The sequence below is a fragment of the Aethalodelphis obliquidens genome, unplaced genomic scaffold (genome assembly GCF_003676395.1).
Source record: "Aethalodelphis obliquidens isolate GAN/ISIS:26980383/991018 unplaced genomic scaffold, ASM367639v1 scaffold24, whole genome shotgun sequence".
NCBI classification, from domain to species: domain Eukaryota; kingdom Metazoa; phylum Chordata; class Mammalia; order Artiodactyla; family Delphinidae; genus Aethalodelphis; species Aethalodelphis obliquidens.
The window spans coordinates 1137866-1161643 of NW_020837968.1; the positions used below are offsets into that span (position 1 = coordinate 1137866).

At 37.9% G+C, this 23778-nt stretch overlaps 2 protein-coding genes across 4 annotated transcripts in view; one reads left to right on the plus strand and one right to left on the minus strand.

The window, feature by feature from the left end:
• Nucleotides 1–4578, minus strand: part of CRB1 (crumbs cell polarity complex component 1) — a 268288-nt gene extending 263710 nt beyond the window's left edge. The window contains exon 1 of the mRNA XM_027122138.1: nt 3787–4578. Coding sequence (XP_026977939.1) covers nt 3787–3871 — 85 coding nt within the window. The 5' untranslated portion in view covers nt 3872–4578. The remainder of the gene's footprint in view (nt 1–3786) is intronic.
• A 45-nt stretch (nt 4579–4623) lies between these two features.
• Nucleotides 4624–23778, plus strand: part of ZBTB41 (zinc finger and BTB domain containing 41) — a 51104-nt gene continuing 31949 nt past the window's right edge. Inside the window, exons 1-5 of one of the 3 annotated variants that reach the window (XM_027122139.1) lie at nt 4624–4703; nt 5316–6555; nt 7729–7773; nt 14749–14956; nt 15687–15756. In XM_027122139.1, coding sequence (XP_026977940.1) covers nt 5433–6555; nt 7729–7773; nt 14749–14956; nt 15687–15756 — 1446 coding nt within the window. In that variant the 5' untranslated portion in view covers nt 4624–4703; nt 5316–5432. Of the gene's footprint in view, nt 4704–4741; nt 6556–7728; nt 7774–14748; nt 14957–15686; nt 15757–23778 lie in introns of those variants that run through there. The other 2 variants (XM_027122140.1, XM_027122142.1) reach the window with 2 other exon arrangements.

Here is a 23778-nt window from a genome sequence, read left to right on the forward strand (position 1 = left end):
GGAGAAGCCCCCGCCTCCCAAAGCCAGATCACCTCTTTGAGCCTCTTTTTCTTGCAGACCAGGCCCTCACAATTCCTCACACATAACCCTGGTAGCTATGCCATGCATCCAAAACAGTAGCTTTTGTTAAAAAAACATTTTGTCCTAGCTGTTCACAGCAGAATTGGTTCCAGCTACTTAATTCACCATTGCTGATACTGGAATTCCTCCATGCAAAAAAATTTTTAAGTTTATATGGTTGATTTAACAATTTGTTTCCCTAATTGCTTCTGAATTTTGATTCGTGGTGAGAGAGACCTTCACCATTTTACTGTTATTTAGAAGTTTGTGTTTTGTTATAGTTCTTTTATGGTTTCAGTTTTTACATTTAAATTTTTGATCCATTTGGGATTTATCTTGATTCACTGAGGTTATATACAACTTACTTTTATTTCTGATGCCACCTCTTTATCTATCTTCATTTATTGGATATTCTATCTTTATGTCACAGACTTGAAATTTTACCTTTTTATATAGTAAATTAACCTGTGAATTTGAAGCTCTGGAATTTCGATTTTTCTATTGTTTCATTGTATGTCCCTGTTCAAGTGTCTGTGTGACATTCTTTTTTTTATGACTTTAAGATTGACTGTCATGCAATATTCTGCATGCATTTCAAGTAAATAATTTGATCAGTTATGATATATGTATACACTAGTGAAACCATCACTACAATCAAAATAATTAAAATTTTCTTGTGCCCTTTTTTAATTTATCACAAACTCTGATGCCACCCATTGTGACTAAGCAACAAACTGTCATTTTAATCTGCAGTTTCTAGACATTTGATAAATGGAATCATGTAGAATATACTCATTTTGTTTTTTATTCAAGTTATTTTGAGACTCATCTATGTTGTTGCCTTTGGCATTAGTTTGTTCCTTCTTATTGTTAAGTAATAGTATTCTATATATTTGTTTTTCCATTCACCTGTTGTTGGACATTTAGGTTGATCCCAATTTTGGGCTATCACAAGGAAAGCTGCTATAAAATTTTGTATATAAGACTGTGTGGATATAATGCTTTGGTTTCTCTTGAATAATGATGGAATGGCTACAGCTTCCCTGGTGGTGCAGTGGTTAAGAATCTGCCTGCCAATGCAGGGGACACGGGTTTGTGCTCTTGTCCGGGAAGATCCCACATGCCACGGAGCAACTAAGCCTGAGCGCCACAGCTACTGAGCCTGCGCTCTAGAGTCCACGAGCCACAGCTACCGAGCCCGCATGCCACAACTACTGAAGCCCACATGCCTAGAGCCCGTGCTCTGCAACAAGCCAATGCAATAAGAAGCCCACGCACCACAACAAAGAGTAGCGCCCGCTCGCCGCAACTAGTGAAAGCCGCGCACAGCAACGAAGACCCAACACAGCCAAAAATAAATAAATAATTTATTTTTAAAAAAATGGAATGGCTAGCTTGTATATGTGTAATTTTATGAAATTGCTCAACTATTTTCTAAAGTGCTTGTATTCCAATAAGAAGTGAATGAGGGACTTCCCTGGTGGCGTGATGGTTAAGAATCCGCCTGCCAATGCAGGGGACACAGGTTCGATCCCTGGTCCGGGAAGATCTCACATGCCGCGGAGCAACTAAGCCCGTGCACCACACCTACTGAGCCTGCGCTCTAGAGCCTGCGAGCCACAACTACTGAGCCTGCATGCCACAACTCCTGAAGCCCGTGTGCCACAATTACTGGAGCTTGAGCACCTAGAGTCCATGCTCCACAACAAGAGAAGCCACCGCAATGAGAAGCTGGCACACCGCAACGAAGAGTAGCCCCCGCTCGCCGCAACTAGAGAAAGCCCGCGTGCAGCAACGAAGACCCAAAGCAGCCAATAATAAATAAATAAATAAAAATTAAAAAAAAAAAAGAAGTGAATGAGATTTCCAGTTGATCTGCATCTTTATCAACACTTGACACTGTCAGTCTTTATAAGTTTAGTTATGCTCAGGGATGTATCTCAGTGTGGTTTTAATTAGCATCTCCTTTAAGATGCAATTTAAAGATAAGATCTTTCATGTACTTCTTTCATGAAATGTCTGTTCTAATATTTTGCTCATTTTACATATTTTTTTCCTTCTCATTAGTTGCAAGAGTCCGTTTTATTTTGGGGGCATATGTTTCTCAAATATCTTCTCCTAATCTTTGGCTTGCCTTTTGATTTTCCTAATTGGTTTTGAAAAACAGAAGTTTTTAATACTGATTAAGTCCAATACATTGATGTCTTTAAATCTACAGATCAATTTGAGGACAACTGACATCTTTACAATATTGATTCTTCCAATCTATGAATATGACATATTTCTTCAATGTTTTCTTTAATTTCCCTGAGTTGGGTTTTAGGGGGAGTTCTCAGAAAACAATGGCCCACAGGCCAAAATCAGCTCATGGCTTGTTTTTTGTATGGTCCATGAGATAAGAATAATTTTTACATTTTAAAGGGTTGTCATAAAAATGAAGAATAAAATGGAAAAGATACTACCCGTAGCTCACAAACCTAAAATATTTCATATCTGGTCCTTTACAGAAAATTTTGTCAGCCCTGTCGTAGAGAATTGTGTGTAGAGGTCTTGAACATAACTCATTAGATTCATTCCCAGGTATTTTATACCTCTGATGCCATCAAGTAACATCTTTTATGACTAAGTTTATTTAAAATGTTACATGCCTGGTACAGAGTGGTTGTTTAATGGATATTCAACAAATAAATGAAGAAAAACATTTTCATTTTCAGAAATAAATTTGTGAAACAGCCTGCTAAAGGATGCTGAATTAAGACCATGACAGATCAGCAAAAGGAAGACACAGGAAAGAGATTCTGAAGAGTGTAGATTTCCTTTCTGTCTTGGCTTTCTGCCCCTGCGCTTTCCTTTTCGGCCCCCCCGCCCCACTGCTACTTCCTCTGACAAAGACCTCTGACACCTTAGGGACATGGATGTTGGTGCTATACGATCGAGGAAAACATAAAGGCATGATTTTTTCAATTTTATTTTCTTCCTGTTCATTGCTGGTGTATTAGCGAGGGTTCTCCAGAGAAACAGAACCAACATTTGTTTGGTTCTATCTATCTGGATAGATAGATAGAGGATAGACAGATATTCTAAGGAACTGGCTTGCATGATTGATTCTGAGGGCTTATAAGTCTAAAATCCATAGGGCAGGACTGCAGGCTGGAAACTCGGGTAAGAATTGCTGTTCCAGCCTTGAGTCCAAATACTTCAGGGAATCAGGCTGAGTTTCTATGCTCTCGAGGCGAATAGCTTCCTCGGTAAAGACGTTCAACTGATTGGATTAGGTCTAACAAAGATTCTCTCCTTCACCAAACTTTAATCAGGTGGCCCTAAACTCCCTTCTCAATTAGGCTCCTCTGACTTTTGAACTTCTGTTATTTGTCTATGCATTCCTCAGTTTTAGCAAGGTTCCTGCTAAGTCAGTTTAGCCAGAATCTCCCACCCTTAATATCTGACATCTGGTTCCTCCTCCTCCTCGAGCCCTGTCTGATCATCCCACCTGCCTCCCGCAAGAACCCTTGTCAGGTCAGTTTAGCCAGAATCCGGCCCCCCACTCCGCCCCCCTTACCCCTCTTGTTTTCTCTTAGCCGTTTTCTGTTCACGGACATGCCAGCCACGCCCAGCCGGCTCCTGGGCTACAAATTCCCACCTTCCCTTGTCTGGAATTGCGCCCAATCTCTCTGACCTAGTACAAAACCCCACTGTAGTAGACGCCCTGAATAAAGTTTGCCTTACCGTTAACAAGTGTCAGCGATAACTTTTCTGTAACTCTTCCATCCACAGGGGACTCGGACATGGGTTCACCAACCTGGTCACCCATCCTATTTGGCTTCAGCCTCTGCCTTATTTTCCTCGTGTCTGTAAAGTCACAAGCCTAGGACCTCGCTACTAAACATGTGGTCCTCAGAGCAGCAATACCAGCACCACCTGCGACTGTGTTAGAAACGCACAATCTTGGCTCCAAAAGTTATCCTTGTGGACCTTTTTCTTTTCTTTTTGTTTCGGCTTTCTTCCCTGTCCTGCCAGCTGTATACTTGTATGTACATTTTTCAGTGTTTTCTGTGGACAATAAAAAGTTAAAAATGAATTCTAGGTGCAACTGCGTTAGCTGCGTCCGGCTGGGTTCTTCAGACGCAGGTCAGCGTTTGTGGAGACGGCTTCGCCCTCCGCTGAGGGGCTGCCGCAACCGGCCACAAGCCATGAGGACGCGGTCCGCTCGCGGCATGCTGCCTCCGCCCACCCCTACGAAACTCCGCCTCATCTTCCCCTCCGCCGGTCCCCGCCTGGCTGCCGGCGAGGCCCCGACTGGCTCAGTCACAGCGGCCACCGGACTGCCGCGAAAACCCGGAGTAACGGACTCCTGAAGTCGCTGGGGTCGCCGCGAGGGTGGCGGGGGGCCTCACGGAGCATGCGTAGGGAGGGTGCGCGCACATGCGCATTGCCGGCGCAGGGTCGCGCGCTGGGGTGTCTGGCGGCCGAGAGGCTGCGCGCGCGGTGGACGTGCTCGGTGGCTGCGGCGGCGGCGGCAGGGCGTCAAGAGGGGAAGGGCGGGCGGGGCCGGGGGCTGAACCCGGAAGTGGGTCGGCGCCAGAGCGAGCGCGCCCGGAGTGGAGCTCAGCGGCCGGGAGCCAACGGGTAGCCCTGGGTTCCCGGTAATGGACGCGCGGGGCGTCTGCGCGGGGAGCGGGTTGGCGGGCGGCGGGGGCGCCCTCGGCGGCGCGATCTCCACCCGGCGGGGCCTGAGGAGGCTCTGCTCCGGCGGCCGTCCCTCGGGTGACCCGCTCTCTTCTCCGCGCCTCCCGGGGCCGTCCCGCCGGGCGCCTCCAGCATTTGGACGCTCGCCGGCCCCGAGGAGGTGCGCCTAGCCGCCCCTGGGAAGCGTATTAATGGGGGACGTGGGTTCCGCGGCCGCGACGGCCTGGTTGTCACTGTCCCGGCGCCCCTGCACCGCGAAGGTGGCCGCCTCGACCTGCACCCACGGCGCGCTCCGCGGAGCCTCCCCTTCTGCCCCACTTTCCCCTACCCGGTTCGGGAATCGGGCCTGCAAGGTGTGCTCTGCCTCCTTTAAAATTCTTTTGTTGGCTGTGTTTTCTAACCCGGCCCTCCTTGTTCTCCGCCCTAAAATCTCAGCCACGAATGAGTGGAAGCGGTGACTTTATCATAATTTAGTTTTCGTTTAGGAAGGATTTGTTTACAATGCCGCGAATGATTTAGGATCGCTTGGCCATGCAGTTATTTTTCATGGTTCATAACTCTTTTCGCAGACCATGCAACCCTCGGGCACGCCCCTCCAGAAGCTGTGATCCAAGACAATCTAGTTTTCCTTTATAAATCCCTCAAGACACTTATGAAGTTTCTTGTTCTGATACCGTTGTACTGCAATGAAGAAAAGGAGAAAGGTTACTTCACATCTTGACGAGAAGATCCATCTAGGCTACCGTAAAGATTCTTCGGAAGGAAATGTTGCAGTGGAGTGTGAGCAAGTAACCTACACTCATTCCACGGAAAGACCAGCTCCCGAAGCTCTTCGCTGTTACCAGGAACTTCCTCCCTCTCCGGATCAGAGAAAACTTCTGAGTTCTTTGCAGTACAATAAGAACTTGCTGAAGTATTTAAATGATGATAGGCAGAAGCAGCCATCTTTCTGTGACTTACTTATCATAGTAGAAGGAAAAGAATTTAGCGCACACAAAGTCGTCGTTGCTGTTGGCAGTAGTTATTTTCATGCGTGTTTGAGCAAAAATCCAAGCACGGATGTTGTCACCCTGGATCACGTAACTCACTCCGTTTTTCAGCATTTGCTTGAATTTCTTTACACATCAGAATTTTTTGTGTACAAATATGAAATCCCACTTGTTTTAGAGGCTGCAAAATTCCTGGATATTATAGATGCAGTTAAGCTGCTAAATAACGAAAATGTTGCCACTTTTCAGTCTGAGCTAACTGAAAAATCGTCACCAGAAGAAACACTAAGTGAGTTAACTGGAAGACTGTCGAGTAATCATCAGTGTAAATTCTGTAGTAGACATTTTTGTTATAAGAAGTCTTTAGAGAATCATTTGGCGAAAACCCATAGATCCCTTTTATTAGGGAAAAAGCATGGGTTAAAAATGCTGGAGAGAAGTTTTTCCACAAGGAGATCAAAACGGAATCGGAAGTGCCCTGTTAAGTTTGATGACACTAGTGATGATGAACAAGAAAGTGGTGATGGGTCAGACAATTTGAATCAAGACAGTTTTGATAAGGAAAAGTCAGATAGAAATGATTCTGAGGATCCCGGCAGTGAATGTAATGCTGAAGAGGATGAGCTAGAGGAGGAAATGTCAGATGAATACTCTGACATTGAAGAGCACAGTGAAAAGGATCCCAATGATGCAGAAGAGGAGGCTGAGGCTGGTGATTCTGTCGGAAGCATTCATGAGGGATTAACCCCTGTAGTCATTCAGAACAGTAACAAAAAAATATTGCAGTGTCCCAAATGCGATAAGACATTTGACCGCATAGGTAAGAAAAGAAAGCTTGTTTCCTGTCTCTCATAACTTACTTTTCATGGGTATTTTAAAGGTGATAGTTGGAAACTAAACTTTGAAAGTAACTTTTAAAAAGAAAACTTAAGTAGGGAGGATATTTGATTTTTGATACATATTTTATCCTGTTATTATGGGTTTGTTGTGATTCAGGAATTAAGTATTTATATTACCCTTTATTTTCTCTTCCTCATGTCGTGGCAGTAGGTGACAGATCATTAGTTCCTGTATTTAGTGTGAAAAATTCCAGAGTATCAATAATTACGAATGTAGAGCTTTGATTTATATGCTAATTTAATTTCATAGGTAACTGATATTTTTGAGTCATTATAGAAAATTGAGTTAGGTTATGTTAGATGTAATTTAATAATTTGTATACTATTTCCCCTTGAGCATGGTAATAATGTGAGTCATAAATACAGTCACTTTTCCAGTATCCAGTACTGTTTAGAATTGGGATGTTTCAGATTATTCTAATACATAGTTAGGAATAAAACTGTGCTAAATGTAATTTCATTCTGTAGACAGAGACTTCAGGAAGTATCCTAATAGTATTCTTGGGTTATTATAATAATGAATATATCAACTTTTTCTTTATTAAAAAAGCCTATATAGGAAATGTCTCTAACCTTAAGTTAAAATTTTATCAGTGAATATTTACTTTCAAGAGATCTAATATTTGCTAGTAAAATAATTTTTGGAGGTGTCTTATACGGACTTTCTAATGTGAAATTTTAAATTGCAGCAGTTCAGCTATTTACATATAAATCAAAGTTATGAAATTGGGAAATATATTCAACTGCATAGAATGATAAAAAGAAGAGATAAGCGTAATTTGACCTTGTAAAATTACTTATACAGTTTAATATATCCCAATGTGTCTTGGAGTGTTGAGTTACTTGTTATTGGCATAGGTGGAAATTGGTTACATTTGCATTTACATAGGCATTGGTAATTATTTGCTCTCAAAATATTCGATAGTATAAACTATGGCATAGCAGTGGTAACCTCTTTTTGCTTTTTCTTATGCCTTTGAATATTTTTTTCTAAATCAGAATGCTTTTGACAATCCAATTTAATAATTATTTATTGTTATTTTTACTGTGTTTAAGTTTCTATACAAATGAATAAAACAACTTTTTTTGAGTAGGTCAGTTGGATAAGTGTGCGGATACAAGTAGCGTGTTAAACTCAGGTTGGTAAATGCCCTTGAAGAGCTGTGAACAGATGCTGTGAGGGGTATAGAGACGAGAACAACATTTTTGTATTGAGATACCTGACAACATTTCATCTTTCAAGTTGAGTCTCTTTTTTAGACTTTGTATTCTTAGCACATGCTTCCTGTATTACACCTTAATTTGACCTAATTTGACTTGAGGTGTGTGGGCAGGGGTCAGTTTGCAAATGGCATTGTAGGCCTCAAACTGTCCTATCGAACACTAACTAGGCCCGTGAGATATGTTATGAGCAAGGGGTTCTGTGTTCAGGTAAGACGGGGATAACTATACTCATCTATCTGTATTAATGCTCTCAAATTCTTTAGTAAAGAAACCCGTTCATTTTACTTAACCTGGCATTTCCTCAAATAATTTTACCACTAGACACTTTTGGGGTTTTCCTTGGAAACTCCCAGGAAAGTAGAGTTCTGTGCACACTATTTGGGGAAAGAGTGCTCAAGGTCAAGGTCCTAATGTACTAAGAAGAAGGCGTTTTGCAGCTTTTTTAACCAAATTCAGTTCAGATAATCAGATAATTGTGGGAATCAGTAAGGCACATTGTCAGCTTATTTCCAGCCTCCTTCCTGGATGTATTTTACATTATACCCCTCTTATTGAGCCCCTCTCTTGCTTAGCTTCGTTGGGGCTTGCTGGCTTTTCCCCAGTACAGAGAAAGAGAGCAAGCAAGAGATTGAGATTGTGATTTTATCATATTGGTTACAAAGTATGAGCTGTGGTGATGTCAGACTGCCTGCATTTTTGAATCCAGGTCTTATGTGAGTTGCTTAACCTGTGTGTGTACTTTTGTTTCCTCACAGATAGAGTGGGCTGATGCTAATGGTACCTTCTCATGGGGGTTACTATGAGGATTAAATGGGATAGTCCTTGTGAATCACTTAAAATATCGTGTGAAATTTAGGTGTGTAGGGAATGCTAGCTTCTCTTATTGATCATTAATGCAGTTTTTGAGTGTCTCTACTATGCCAAATAAATATGAAATGATATATTCTCTGTCCTCAAGAATCTTAGAGGTTAATGAGTACATGCACAAATACAATTATATTACAATAAGATCATCTTATCAGGACAAATACAGAGGCTTATAGGAATTAGGAAAGATTTCACGGAGCAGGTAGCATTTGAGCTCAGACCTAAAGAATAGGGAGGAACTTACAAGGCAGAAGGACCACAGCTGCAAAGACATGGAGGTAGCTGTTTCTGGAAATTGCTAAAGGCAGGGTGATTTCGGGGTGGGCAAGGAGGCATAATGAAAATGACAAGAGGTGAGGATTGGCAAGTAAGCAGAGGTCAAGTTTTGAGTGGTTTGTATGCAGTACAGAGAAGTTTTTATCCAATAAGTGATAGAAAGTTGAGAAAACTTTGACAAAGGAAATGACGGCCATAGGAGTTTTAGAAAGATACTCTGGCTTCAGTGATGAGAAGGAAGTTGGAGGTGTTGCAGGCTTGGACCAGGCAGATGAGCAGCATTGGGAACTGGATGTGGGACAGGAGTAGATCAGAGGTGCCCTGAATATAGGCTTCAGTGGACTGGTGATGGATAGAGTGAAAAGAATATGCAGATGGAGAGGACCTGTGTTTCTTAAATGTCCTCCTTTATCATCCCTATCAGAAGTCCTCTTTATTCTTAAAATAAAACAGTTCAAGGGCTACTTTCCAGTAATCCTCATATCACCCACATTCCTTTCATAGGATTTTAATCCTTTCATAGGATTCCACCTAGAATTTTGATTGTTATTTCCCTATATCATTAGATTGTGAGCGTGAAGGTTTTGTATGTTACTTTTGATTAGTATCCTTCATGATACCCCAGGTTATTTCAGATAATAAGTTTTCAGTAAGCTCTTGTTTAATTGAACTAAGGTGAAAGGTTGACTCTGACTTTGGACTTGTAAGAAGTCTTTAACTTGCTGTCTCAGAGTGGGTTTAGGAGAGAGAATTAATAAGCTCTGAGACGTTCTGCTGGAACCATTAGCTCCACAGTATGTAGTTTAGTAATTTGATTCCAGCACTTTGGATCTTTTATCTTTTTTGACGTGCTTAATAGTTGCTCAGACTGATCCAGTTGTATTTTTTCCTTAGGCTCCCAGCTGTCCTCCTTTCAGCCTATTCTCATGCAAAATAAGAGTCCTTTGACCTTTCCCCTTGTACCGAAAACCTAGCTGGTGAAAAGGCAAAAATGGTGAGAAGATGACAGATGGGGGTGAGAGAAAAAATTTGGATAATTTATCTTTTTTGTCGTTCCTACTGGGAACTAAAATCTTTCCTTAGATTAAATTTAATCTTTTCTAGAGGTAGAAAATGTTTAAAAACTTAAAAAAAAAAATGTGACTGTGTAGACCATCCTGACAGTTTCTGCTTGGTTCTGAATAGAAAAGAGTAATGACAGTAGCATAATTCTCTACTTTAATGTTAAATATTTTAGTTAAATATTCTTTAGGGTATGCCAAATGAATAAATTCAAGGTTAATTTAAGATTTGGCATATGAGATATAATGAGCTAATTTGGTGATGTTTCTCTTTGTAAAACCTCCATACGAAATCTGATAATAATTTTGCATGACCCATATGGAGTGAAGCACAGGGTCAGGTTTTGTTATGTGAAAATATCTTTATTTTGTGTGTCCTGATTTGGGACACAATTCATACTGGGATTCAGTCAGAAAAATGCTGTGGATGAAATTTCTTAATATTATTTGTTTTCTGTTGGTGATTAAGAATGGTGGGGCATAGTTTAGTGTTCTGTGAAAGAATACTGAGGTTTTTTTTTTATTTGATAACTTTGAAGTGAACATTTGATTTATACATTATTATTGAATTCCCCCCACCCCATAAGAAAAGAAACAGATATATGTGTAGATTGTGTTTATGCTGAGGATAACCCCCACACATCCCTACCAATTGATTTAAGCATGGGATTTCTTTGGACATTTATCTGACTTTGGAGTTCAGCGTTCCCTCAGAAGTTGTATCTCTTCTGTTGGTCAGAAATTCAAATCCATGCAGATAACAGGTCCTGCAATGCCTCTGTGCATTAATTTTGAATTAATAACATAACAAAAATGTGTTTTTACTTTAGAGGTTCTAAATATTATAATGAATTATTCAAATTTATGTATTTTCATTGGTCTCTTTGGACTTTGCTGAATTTATTTTTAAATGATTTTATTTGTTTCTTTTTGTGTTTTGGTTAAATCCTGTTAAGTCTACTGGTCTGTAGGCAAATGGAAGTTTAACAATCAAAAGTGGTTTTGATTTTTAATTTAACTGCCACTTGATGGCTTTAATATTCAACTACATATAACTTAATTTTTATTTGCAAGCAAGAATTTCTTGACTACAAATAAACCGAAAATTCTACTAATTGATCTTTCCAACAAAGGCATTTTCATAGAAAATAAAAGTTTTGGTTAAGACTTTTCTTATAATTTAAGATTTTTATTAAGTTGCTCTTCCTGTTCACTTGGGTGTAAAAAATCAGGAGACTTGAGTGGTAGGGGGTTGATAAGTTAGCCTTCAGTCCTGAGAGTCAGTGCTAAGTAGGCACAGTCAATCCCCAGGTAAGAATGGTCCTGTTCCAAAAATCACTTGTAACTTTGTCACTTAAACTCATACTGTGTACTCTTGATTCATTTCCATAATTTAAAAAGCAAGTTTATGAAAAATGTGAACACTTTCACAATCAAGGAAAACATTTTTTTTTAATTCCATAAAATGACCCCTACCTTTGCCAAATTAGAATTGTGGGTTATTAGTACATACTGATGTTTGGATTCTGTACCTTTTCTCATATCCGGTAGATGTGTAACAAATATTAAGGAATCCAATACAAGCATGCCATATTACAATAGAGAAAGATTAAAATCAACTCAGAAAACATTTCCCCAAAGAAGTTATGTTATAGCAGTATTGGTCTGGTTATACCCTGCAAAAAGTAATAAAAATCAGTGCTTTTCCAACTTTTTTGGGGGGGATGGTTCAAGATCAGAAATACATATATTATTATGCTAATACATATATATGTATATATATATATATGTGCTCATACATGCACTGAAGCAAAATAATTGCTTGAATCTAGAGTGAATGCACTCTGATATTTTCTGCTTTGTTCTGTTCCTTTTTTCCCCCCAGTGCTAATCATCATAACCCACAGAATTGATTTTATTGACACTAATGATTTTTAGTTTGTGAAACACTGATCTAAGCCATAATGTAGCTCAACTCTTGTTTTTGAGAACCTACCTGTTATTTGTGATGTCTGTGGAAAGATTTCGCCTTGGGACACACAAGCACGCCTCTCCCCCAGGCAAGCCCCATATTAGCTCTGATCCCTTGACCACAGCAGGGGAACTGGTGGTGCTCCGGTGTGTATACATGTATCAATGCGGTCATGCCCCGGCAGTGGCAGAGGGAGAACTGAGGAGATACTAGGCGTTTTTAGCAATGGCCAGGGGACAAAGTCAAGTTCTTACAGTATTTTCAGAGAGCTGAAACTCCAGTTTGATCTGTTATAACATATTCATAAACCAGGTGTATGCATATTTATACTTGAGATATATCTATGTGCCCGTCCTGTGGCCAGTAATCCTAATAATAATAATAATAATAATAATGATGATGATGATGACTAATAGTTACTAATGCTTACTATGTGCTAGGATGTTTTAAGTGTCGCATATATATTAATTTGTTTACTTCTCACAGCCCCATGAAGTGTTAATAACGCAGGTAGACAGAGGTTAAATTACTGGCTTGATTAAGATCACACAGCTAATTTAGTAGGTGCCCAAACATTGGCTGAGTTTCCTGACTACATGCATGTAAAAGATGCATAGATCATCATCATATGGTCAGTACCTAAATACCTACTGGATTTTTATCATACTTTTGTTTTACTTTGCTTGTGATTGTCATCCTTCCTCCCACCTTAAAGAAAATACCTTGGTTCCCTTTCCTCAGTATTCTTATGTAAGTGCAGTGCAGTTAACTTTTAGATAATATACTGTGTTTATTAAATATAATCATATTTAGATACATGTAATAAATTGATGAATGTATTTACTAAGTAGATGAATGATTATCTTTTGTCCTTAGTGGCCTTTGAATATTTTGGGTTTTATCTAATCTCCATGATATATTTATGATTTATATATTTTTTAAAAGTATATGGATGAAATGCTGTACTTTCACGTTAGCTTTAGCCTGAAGAAAAATTTATATTTTTTTTTTTTCAGGACAAAGCAAAGCTAAGCTTTTCATTGAAAATTACTCTTCACATTGATAGTATATTTTCTTATTTTTGTTGCCTTTCACTCAGAGGTATCCTTAATTGAAATTTCTATTTTAAGCTAGTAGATGTGCACATTCACAACTTGATTACAGGTTAATAATAATGGCCAACATTAATTGATAGCTTATAATGGGTTGACAGAGTTATAAGTGTTTTATGTGTATTTATGTATTATTACAACAGTCCTCTGAGGTAAATCTATTATTCCATTATTATTTTTTCAGATGAGAAAGATTTGAGGCTTAGAAAGGTTACTTGTCCAAGGTCACATAGCCTGCAATTTAAAGAATTGGGATTCATATCCAGGTGGCTGGATCCAGGGTCTGTGCCCCTACCTACGATGCTGTTCTGCCTCTGTAATGTGGAAATTTATATTCTAAATAATGATGTAAAAGAATTTTAGTATAAGTAGGAATATAAGTAAGATTTAAGCCAAAATGTATCCTTGTATTTCATTTTTTATTGTCACTTTTCTCTTTGGACAGGTTGTGTTAAAATCTCTTTTTTTATTATTTTATATTTTTTTACTGAACTATAGTTGATATATAATATTGCATTAGTTTCAAGTATACAGCAAAGTTATTCAGTTTTATATATATATATATATTTTTAGATTCTTTTCCATGATAGATTTGTTATGTCTGTGAGTCTGTTTCTGTTTGTAAATAAGTTCATTTGTATTTTTTTAGATTCCACATATAAATGAGAATAATATTAGTCTTTGGCTTACTTCACTTGTTATGATAATCTCTAGGTCCATCCATGTTGCTGCAAATGTCAATATTTCATTTTTTTATGAGTGGGTAATATTTCATTGTGTGTGTGTGTGTGTGTATATATATATATATATATATATATACACCACATCTTCTTTATCCATTCATCTGTCAGTGGACATTTAGGTTGCTTCCAGGTCTTGGCTATTGTAAATAGTGCTGCTGTGAACATTGGTGTGCATGAAACTTTTTGAATTAGTTTTTGTCTTTTCTGGATATATGCCCAGGAGTGAGATTGCTGGATCATATGGTAACTCTATTTTTACTTCTTTTAAGGAACCTCCATACTGTTTTCCATAGTGGCTGCACCAATTTACATTCCCAACAGTGTAGGAGGGTTAAAATTTTTTGATTCTTTCTATTGCAAATACCTGTAACATTTGTTTGGAACTCAGATATGCATTCAGAATATAATACAAATCTCACATTAATATGTCTGTACATCATACCTGTTCATTTTTTCCTTTTCTTACTTCCCTTGATACTGCCCATATATATTGGCCTTAGTAGCTTAGTATTAAGCATGCAGTCAAGTACAGGTGATTTACTTGTGTCTTAATGTCTTATAAGTTGGAGAGGTCTTGTAGGAATGGACTGTAGTGAAGTATAAATTTTTCTGAGTATACTAGATTTGTAGTGCTCTTTCCAGATTACCTTCTTTGTGAAGAGAGATGAAAATATATAAGATACATAACATATTATATTTCCTTTTACAATATTTTTAAAAGGTCTGCCAAATCTGAAAATTCCTTTCAATTCATGGCTTCTAAATAAACTGTTAATCAGGAGATTTTATTCCACTGTCAAATTTCAGTCACTATGTAGTAAATGTACTGAATTTAATTTTAATTTCTGTCTTTTTATAGGAAAATATGAGAGCCACACACGTGTTCACACAGGTGAGAAGCCCTTTGAGTGTGATATTTGTCACCAGCGCTATTCGACAAAGTCTAACCTAACTGTTCACAGAAAGAAGCACAGTAATGAAACAGAATTTCATAAGAAGGAGCACAAGTGCCCTTATTGTAATAAACTTCATGCAAGCAAGAAGACTTTAGCCAAGCATGTTAAGAGGCAAGTATTATCTTGCTTCCGTAATATACTTTAGTGTGCCTTCTAATTTAAATATGTAGTGAGCTAAAAACATCTATGGGGTGCTTGTCTCCAATTTTTTCATTGCTTAACATTTTCTAGACTACAAATTTATTAAGAAAAGAACAGCAAATGTTAGTTCATATTTTTTACTATTGCTATTGAGATGAAGTTTTTTGATACTGAAACAAAAACTATAGTCTATGCTATAGAAGTTTAAGATACAGAATTTTTGTTATCCTGGGTTTTCTGTCTTGGGTTTTGGCAAGTATGTTTTCAACCTATATGGTTTTAGAACTGTAGGAAACTTATTCTGCATGCTCAACTTTGTCTTTAGTGTATGCAAATTTGTGGGAGAAAGAATATTTAGTATAGTATTGCATATTTAACTTTGAGAAATTAAATTTACTGAAATATGGACCAAAACAAGTCAAGTGAATGGCATTGAAGATTATCTGTGAATAGATAGGTTCCTGAATATATGTAAAGTATGATTATGCTTTACTTTGACTATTTCTGCATAACTTTAAGCACACATATTCATATATTAAAATAATAGCGATACCTGTATTCTTGAAGTACTCAAATGTGCCCGTCTCTTTAAGAAAGGAATCAGTGCCTGATTCTTGTAATCACTGTCAACATATTAGATAGAATATTGACTTAACTAATATAATCTTTTCCTGACAGCCTTTTAATTTTTTTCTTATAGATTTCATCCTGAAAATGCACAAGAATTTACTTCCATTAAGAAGACTAAGAGTGAAAGTTGGAAATGTGATGTAAGAGATTTTAATTTGTTGTAGAAAACCAAATTAAATGTATTGTGACCTTTTGGGAAAGTAATTAAATTTTAAAGTAATATAAACTTAGCTTATATCACTTTTAGAATCTTTTATACAGTGTTATCCTAATATTTTTGTAAATTAAGCCTGGTATGAGTTAGTTTTTGAATGATGGACCTGAAAAATAGAAATCCTAGTTTTTATTTTTATTGTAATCACTATACCATGTTTTTATAGTTGTCTGAAACTGTGATGTTACTGTTGCACAGAATATAAAATGTTAGAATTTTCCTTCCATTTCTGGTTGTCTGTTGCTATATATCAAACCACCTCAAAACTTAATGGCCTTAAATTACCGTTTCATTGTATCTCATCATTTTGGGGGTCAGTAATGTAAATGGGGGCAGGATTTTGCTAGGCAATTCTTCTGTTCTACATGGTGTCAGCTGAAGTCGCTCAGTTGTTTTCAGCTGATGGATGGTCTGTATGATCTGGTCTGGTTTGGGGCTGCTTCCAAGGTGCCTCACTCACATGGCTGGAAACCTGGTGTTGGTCAACAGCTAGAAGCTCAGCAAGGACAGCTGGCTTTTCCTGGGGCTCCTTGAACTGCCTTCTGGCATGGCAGCTGGGCTCCAGGAGTGAGTGTGTGTTTGTTCCAGGAAGCCGAGGTAAACGCTCTCAGGCTTCTTATGGCCTCACCTCGGAAGTCTCAGAGCACCACTTCCGACATGTTCTGTTGGTCACACAAGGCACTACAGCTAGGGAAGATTTAAGGGGAGTGGAATTAATCTCCATTTTACAATGATAGGAGTAGCAAAGAATTTGTACGTATTTTTATTCTACCGCAACTCCTAAAGTACTTTTTCATTATTTAGGTAAATATTGTTTAAAGGAGTAATCAGATATCATTTTGTTTACTCCTAGGCTTCAACTTATATATTGGGTTGGCCAAAAAGTTCCTTCAGTTTTTAAATAAAAATAAAAGACGCATTTTTCATTTTCACCAAGAACTTTATTGAACAATGTATCCATTGTTTTGTTCTACTACCTTCTGCCATTTTTCAGGCAACTTCATAATTCCATCTTCCCAAAACTTTTTATCTTTTTAAGCAAAGAACTGTACCAGGTGCCTTTTACAGTCTTCCAGGGAATTGAAATTTTTTCAATTAGAAGAGTTTTGTAAAAACCAAAATAAATGGAAATCCGAAGGTGCAATGTCTGGTGAATACGGCAGATGAATCAGAACTTCGCAGCCAAGCTCTAACAGTTTTTTGCCTGGTCACCAAAGAAACATGCGGTCTGGTGGTATCCTGATGGAAGATTATGTGTTTTCTGTTGACTAATTCTGGACACTTTTCATCAAGTGCTGCTTTTAGTTGGTCTAATTGGGAGCACTACTTGGAATTGTTTGGTTTTCCAGAAGGAGCTCATAATAGAGGACTCCCTTCTAAACCCACCATATACACAACATCACCTTCTTTGTATGAAGACTGGCCTTTGGTGTGGTTGGTGGTGGTTCATTTCACTTGCCCCATGATCTCTTCTGTTCTGCATTATTGTACAGTATCCACTATTCATCACCCACCACAATTTGTTTTAAAAATGGAACGTTTTCGTTATGTTTAAGTAGAGAATCGCATGCGGAAATAGAGTCGAAGGTTTTTTTTGCCTAACTTATGTGGAACCCAAACATCAAAGCAATTAGCGTAACCAAGCTGGTGCAAATGATTTTCAGCCTTTGATTTGGATATTTTGAGTATGTCGGCTATCTCCCACGTGGTATAACATTGATTGTTCCAGTGAATGTCTCGATTTGATCGCTATCAACTTCAACTGGTCTACCCCAATGTGGAGCATCGTCCAACGAGAAATCTCCAGCACGAAACTTCACAAACTACTTTTGACACGTTTGATCAGTCACAACACCTTCTCCATACACTGCACAAATCTTTGTGTTTCAGCTGTGTTTTTACCTTTCTTGAAATAATAAAGCGTAATATGCCGAAAATGTTGCTTTTTTTCTTCCATCTTCAATATTAAAATGGCCACACAAAAATTCACCAATTTTGATATTTTTAAAAAAATGCACACTGATATGACAGCTGTCACAATACAATCTAACAAAATTTTTTGTTTTGTTTTGTTTTTTGCAGTTAACAAAATTATTTTGAATGAAGTTAAAGACAACTAAGTGCTACTAGAGCCATCTTACGCAAAAAACCAAACGAACCTTTTGGCCAACCCAATACATGACAAGATTCTCACCATTTCTCTGATTTCAGCTTCTAGGAATTGAAGTTAATTATTAATTATTTGGATCTTTATAAGATGGTTTCTTCTCCTTACTAAGTTTCATCATACTCAGCTGCAAAATGATAACAATTATATCTACCTCTTAGGTTTATTGTGAGAATTAAGTAAAATAATCCATGAATTACTTAGCATTGTGCCTGGTATATAGTACATGCTGTGCTGTTGTTGTACCTGGAGTATAATACATGCTATGTTGTTATACCTGGTGTATAGTACATGCTGTGTTATACCTGGTATATAGTACACGCTGTGTTATACCTGGTGTATAGTACACGCTGTGTTATACCTGGTATATAGTACACGCTGTGTTATACCTGGTGTATAGTACACGCTGTGTTATACCTGGTTTATAGTACATGCTATGTTATACCTGGTGTATAGTACACGCTGTGTTATACATGGTGTATAGTACATGCTGTGTTGTTATACCTGGTGTATAGTACATGCTATGTTGTTACATACCTGGCATACAGTAGATGCTGTGTTGTTATACCTGGTGTATAGTACATGCTGTATTGTGGTGGTTGTTATGCTTGGTGTTTAGGACATGCTATATTGGTACAGCAGTTCCTCTTCCCCTTTTCTAAATCTGATGTCTGCCAAATTTATTTAAAATGTTGTGTCTATTCTTTCTGACCACCTCAAGAGATAAACTTTTTAAAGTAATTTTTCTGAAATTTCTTACTCCTATTCCTAATCAAATATATGGCAAGCATGATAAAAACCTTTATTCATATCATTGATATAAAATATAAATTTTTTTAACATCTTTATTGGAGTATAATTGCTTTACAATCGTGTGTTAGTTTCTGCTTTATAACAAAGTGAATCAGTTATACATAAACATATGTTCCCATATCTCTTCCCTCTTGTGTCTCCCTCCCTCCCACCCTCCCTATCCCACCCCTCCAGGCGGTCACAAAGCACCGAGCTGATCTCCCTGTGCTATGCGGCTGCTTCCCACTAGCTATCTACCTTACGTTTGGTAGTGTATATATGTCCATGCCTCTCACTTTGTCACAACTTACCCTTCCCCCTCCCCATATCCTGAAGTCCATTCTCTAGTAGGTCTAGTAGGACACAGTCTTTATTCCTGTCTTACCCCTAGGTTCTTCATGACAGTTTTTTTTTTCTTAAATTCCATATATATGTGTTAGCATACAGTATTTGTCTCTCTCTTTCTGACTTACTTCACTCTGTATGACAGACTCTAGGTCTATCCACCTCATTACAAATAGCTCAATTTCGTTTCTTTTTATGGCTGAGTAATATTCCATTGTATATATGCGCCACATCTTCTTTATCCATTCATCCGATGATGGACACTTAGGTTGTTTCCATCTCCGGGCTGTTGTAAATAGAGCTGCAATGAACATTTTGCTACATGACACTTTTTGAATTATGGTTTTCTCAGTGTATATGCCCAGTAGTGGGATTGCTGGGTCATATGGTAGTTCTATTTGTAGTTTTTTAAGGAACCTCCATACTGTTCTCCACAGTGGCTGTATCAGTTTACATTCCCACCAACAGTGCAAGAGGGTTCCCTTTTTTCCACAACCTCTCCAGCATTTATTGTTTCTAGATTTTTTGATGATGGCCATTCTGACTGGTGTGAGATGATATCTCATTGTAGTTTTGATTTGCGTTTCTCTAATGCTTAGTGATGTTGAGCATTCTTTCATGTGTTTGTTGGCAGTCTGTATATCTTCTTTGGAGAAATGTCTATTTAGGTCTTCTGCCCATTTTTGGATTGGGTTGTTTGTTTTTTTGTTATTAAGCTGCATGCGCTGCTTGTAAATTTTGGAGATTAATCCTTTGTCATTTGCTTCATTTGCAAATATTTTCTCCCATTCTGAGGGTTGTCTTTTGGTCTTCTTTATGGTCTCCTTTGCTGTGCAAAAGCTTTTAAGTTTCATTAGGTCCCATTTGTTTATTTTTGTTTTTATTTCCATTTCTCTAGGAGGTGGGTCAAAAAGGATCTTGCTGTGATTTATGTCATAGAGTGTCCTGCCTATGTTTTCCTCTAAGAGTTTGATAGTTTCTGGCCTTACATTTAGGTCTTTAATCCATTTTGAGCTTATTTTTGTGTATGGTGTTAGGGAGTGATCTAATCTCATACTTTTACATGTACCTGCCCAGTTTTCCCAGCACCACTTATTGAAGAGGCTGTCCTTTCTCCACTGTACATGCCTGCCTCCTTTATTAAAGATAAGGTGACCATATGTGCGTGGGTTTATCTCTGGGCTTTCTATCCTGTTCCATTGATCTATCTTTGTTTTTGTGCCAGTACCATACTGTCTTGATTACTGTAGCTTTGTAGTATAGTCTGAAGTCAGGGAGCCTGATTCCTCCAGCTCCGTTTTTCGTTCTCAAGATTGCTTTGGCTATTCAGGGTCTTTTGTGTTTCCATACAAATTGGGAAATTTTTTGTTCTAATTCTGTGAAAAATGCCAGTGGTAGTTTGATAGGGATTGCATTGAATCTGTAGATTGCTTTGGGTAGTATAGTCATTTTGACAATGTTGATTCTTCCAATCCAAGAACATGGTATGTCTCTCCATCTATTTTTATCATCTTTAATTTCTTTCATCAGTGTCTTATAATTTTCTGCATACAGGTCTTTTGTCTCCTTAGGTAGGTTTATTCCTAGATATTTTATTCTTTTTGTTGCACTGGTAAATGGGAGTGTTTTCTTGATTTCACTTTCAGATTTTTTTATCATTAGTGTATAGGAATGCCAGAGATTTCTGTGCATTAATTTTGTATCCTGCTACTTTACCAAATTCATTGAGTAGCTCTAGTAGTTTTCTGGTAGCATCTTTAGGATTCTCTATGTATAGTATCATGTCATCTGCAAACAGTGACAGCTTTACTTCTTCTTTTCCGATTTGGATTCCTTTTATTTCCTTTTCTTCTCTGATTGCTGTGGCTAAAATTTCCAAAACTATGTTGAATAAGAGTGGTGAGAATGGGCAACCTTGTCTTGTTCCTGATCTTAGCGGAAATGCTTTCAGTTTTTCACCATTGAGGACAATGTTGGCTGTGAGTTTCTCATATATGGCCTTTATTATGTTGAGGAAAGTTCCCTCTATGCCTACTTTCTGCAGGGTTTTTATCATAAATGGGTGTTGAATTTTGTCAAAAGCTTTCTCTGCATCTATTGAGATGATCATATGGTTTTTCTCCTTCAATTTGTTAATATGGTGTATCACGTTGATTGATTTGCATATATTGAAGGATCGTTGCATTCCTGGAATAAACCCCACTTGATCATGGTGTATGATCCATTTAATGTGCTGTTGGATTCTGTTTGCTAGTATTTTGTTGAGGATTTTTGCATCTATGTTCATCAGTGATATTGGCCTGTAGTTTTCTTTCTTTGTGACATCCTTGTCTGGTTTTGGTATCAGGGTGATGGTGGCCTCAGAATGAGTTTGGGAGTGTTCCTCCCTCTGCTATATTTTGGAAGAGTTTGAGAAGAATAGGTGTTAGCTCTTCTCTAAATGTTTGATAGAATTCGCCTGTGAAGCCATCTGGTCCTGGGCTTTTGTTTGTTGGAAGATTTTTAAACACAGTTTCAATTTCAGTGCTTGTGATTGATCTGTTCATATTTTCTATTTCTTCCTGATTCACTCTTGGCAGGTTGTGCATTTCTAAGAATTTGGCCATTTCTTCCAGGTTGTCCATTTTATTGGCATAGAGTTGCTTGTAGTCATCTCTCATGATCTTTTGTATTTCTGCAGTATCAGTTGTTACTTCTCCTTTTTCATTTCTGATTCTATTGATTTGACTCTTCTCCCTTTTTTTCTTGATGAGTCTGGCTAATGGTTTATCAATTTTGTTTATCTTCTCAAAGAACCAGCTTTTCGTTTTATTGATCTTTGCTATTGTTTCCTTCATTTCTTTTTCATTTATTTCTGATCTGATCTTTATGATTTCTTTCCTTCTGCTAACTTTGGGTTTCTTTTGTTCTTGTTTCTCTAATTGCTTTATGTGCAAGGTTAGGTTGTTTATTCGAGATGTTTCCTGTTTCTTAAGGTAGGATTGTATTGCTATAAACTTCCTCTTAGAACTGCTTTTGCTGCATCCCATAGATTTTGGGTCGTCGTGTCTCCATTGTCATCTGTTTCTAGGTATTTTTTTATTTCCTCTTTGATTTCTTCAGTGATCACTTCGTCATTAAGTAGTGTATTGTTTAGCCTCCGTGTGTTTGTATTTTTTACAGATCTTTTCCTGTAATTGATATCTAGTCCCATAGCGTTGTGGTCGGAAAAGATACTTGGTACAATTTCAGTATTCTTAAATTTACCAAGGCTTGATTTGTGACCCAAGATGTGATCTATCCTGGAGAATGTTCCATGAGCACTTGAGAAAAATGTGTATTCTGTTGTTTTGGGATGGAATGTCCTATAAATATCAATTAACTCCATCTTGTTTAATGTATCATTTAAAGCTTGTGTTTCCTTATTTATTTTCATTTTGGATGATCTGTCCATTGGTGAAAGTGGGGTGTTAAAGTCCCCTACTATGAATGTGTTACTGTCGATTTCCCCTTTTATGACTGTTAGTATTTGCCTTATGTATTGAGGTGCTTCTATGTTGGGTGCATAAATATTTACAATTGTTATATCTTCTTCTTGGATCGATCCCTTGATCATTATGTAGTGTCCTTCTTTGTCTCTTCTAATAGTCTTTATTTTAAAGTCTATTTTGTCGGATATGAGAATTGCTACTCCAGCTTTCTTTTGGTTTCCATTTGCATGGAATATCTTTTTCCATCCCCTTACTTTCAGTCTGTATGTGTCTCTAGGTCTGAAGTGGGTCTCTTGTAGACAGCAAATACATGGGTCTTGTTTTTGTATCCATTCAGCCAATCTGTGTCTTGGTGGGAGCATTTAATCCATTTACACTTAAGGTAATTATCGATATGTATGTTCCTGTTCCCATTTTCTTAATTGTTTTGGTTCGTTATTGTAGGTCTTTTCCTTCTCTTGTGTTTCTTGCCTAGAGAAGTTCCTTTAGCAGTTGTTTTAGAGCTGGTTTGGTGGTGCTGAACTCTCTCAGCTTTTGCTTGTCTGTGAAGGTTTTAATTTCTCTTTCAAATCTGAATGAGATCCTTGCTGGGTAGAGTAATCTTGGTTGCACGTTTTTCTCATTCATCACTTTAAATATGTCCTGCCAGTCCCTTCTGGCTTGCAGAGTTTCTGCTGAAAGATCAGCTGTTAACCTTATGGGGATTCCCTTGTGTGTTATTTGTTGTTTTTCCCTTGCTGCTTTTAATATGTTTTCTTGTATTTAATTTTTGACAGTTTGACTAATACGTGTCTTGGCGTATTTCTCCTTGGATTTATCCTGTATGGGACTCTCTGTGCTTCCTGGACTTGATTAACTATTTCCTTTCCCATATGAGGGAAGTTTTCAACTATAATCGCTTCAAATATTTTCTCAGTCCCTTTCTTTTTCTCTTCTTCTTCTGGAACCCCTATAATTTGAATGTTGGTGCATGTAATGTTGTCCCAGAGATCTCTGAGACTGTCCTCAGTTCTTTTCATTCTTTTTTCTTTATTCTGCTCTGCAGTAGTTATTTCCACTATTTTATCTTCCAGGTCACTTACCCGTTCCTCTGCCTCAGTTATTCTGCTATTGATCCCATCTAGAGTATTTTTCATTTCATTTATTGTGTTGATAATCATTGTTTCTTTCATCT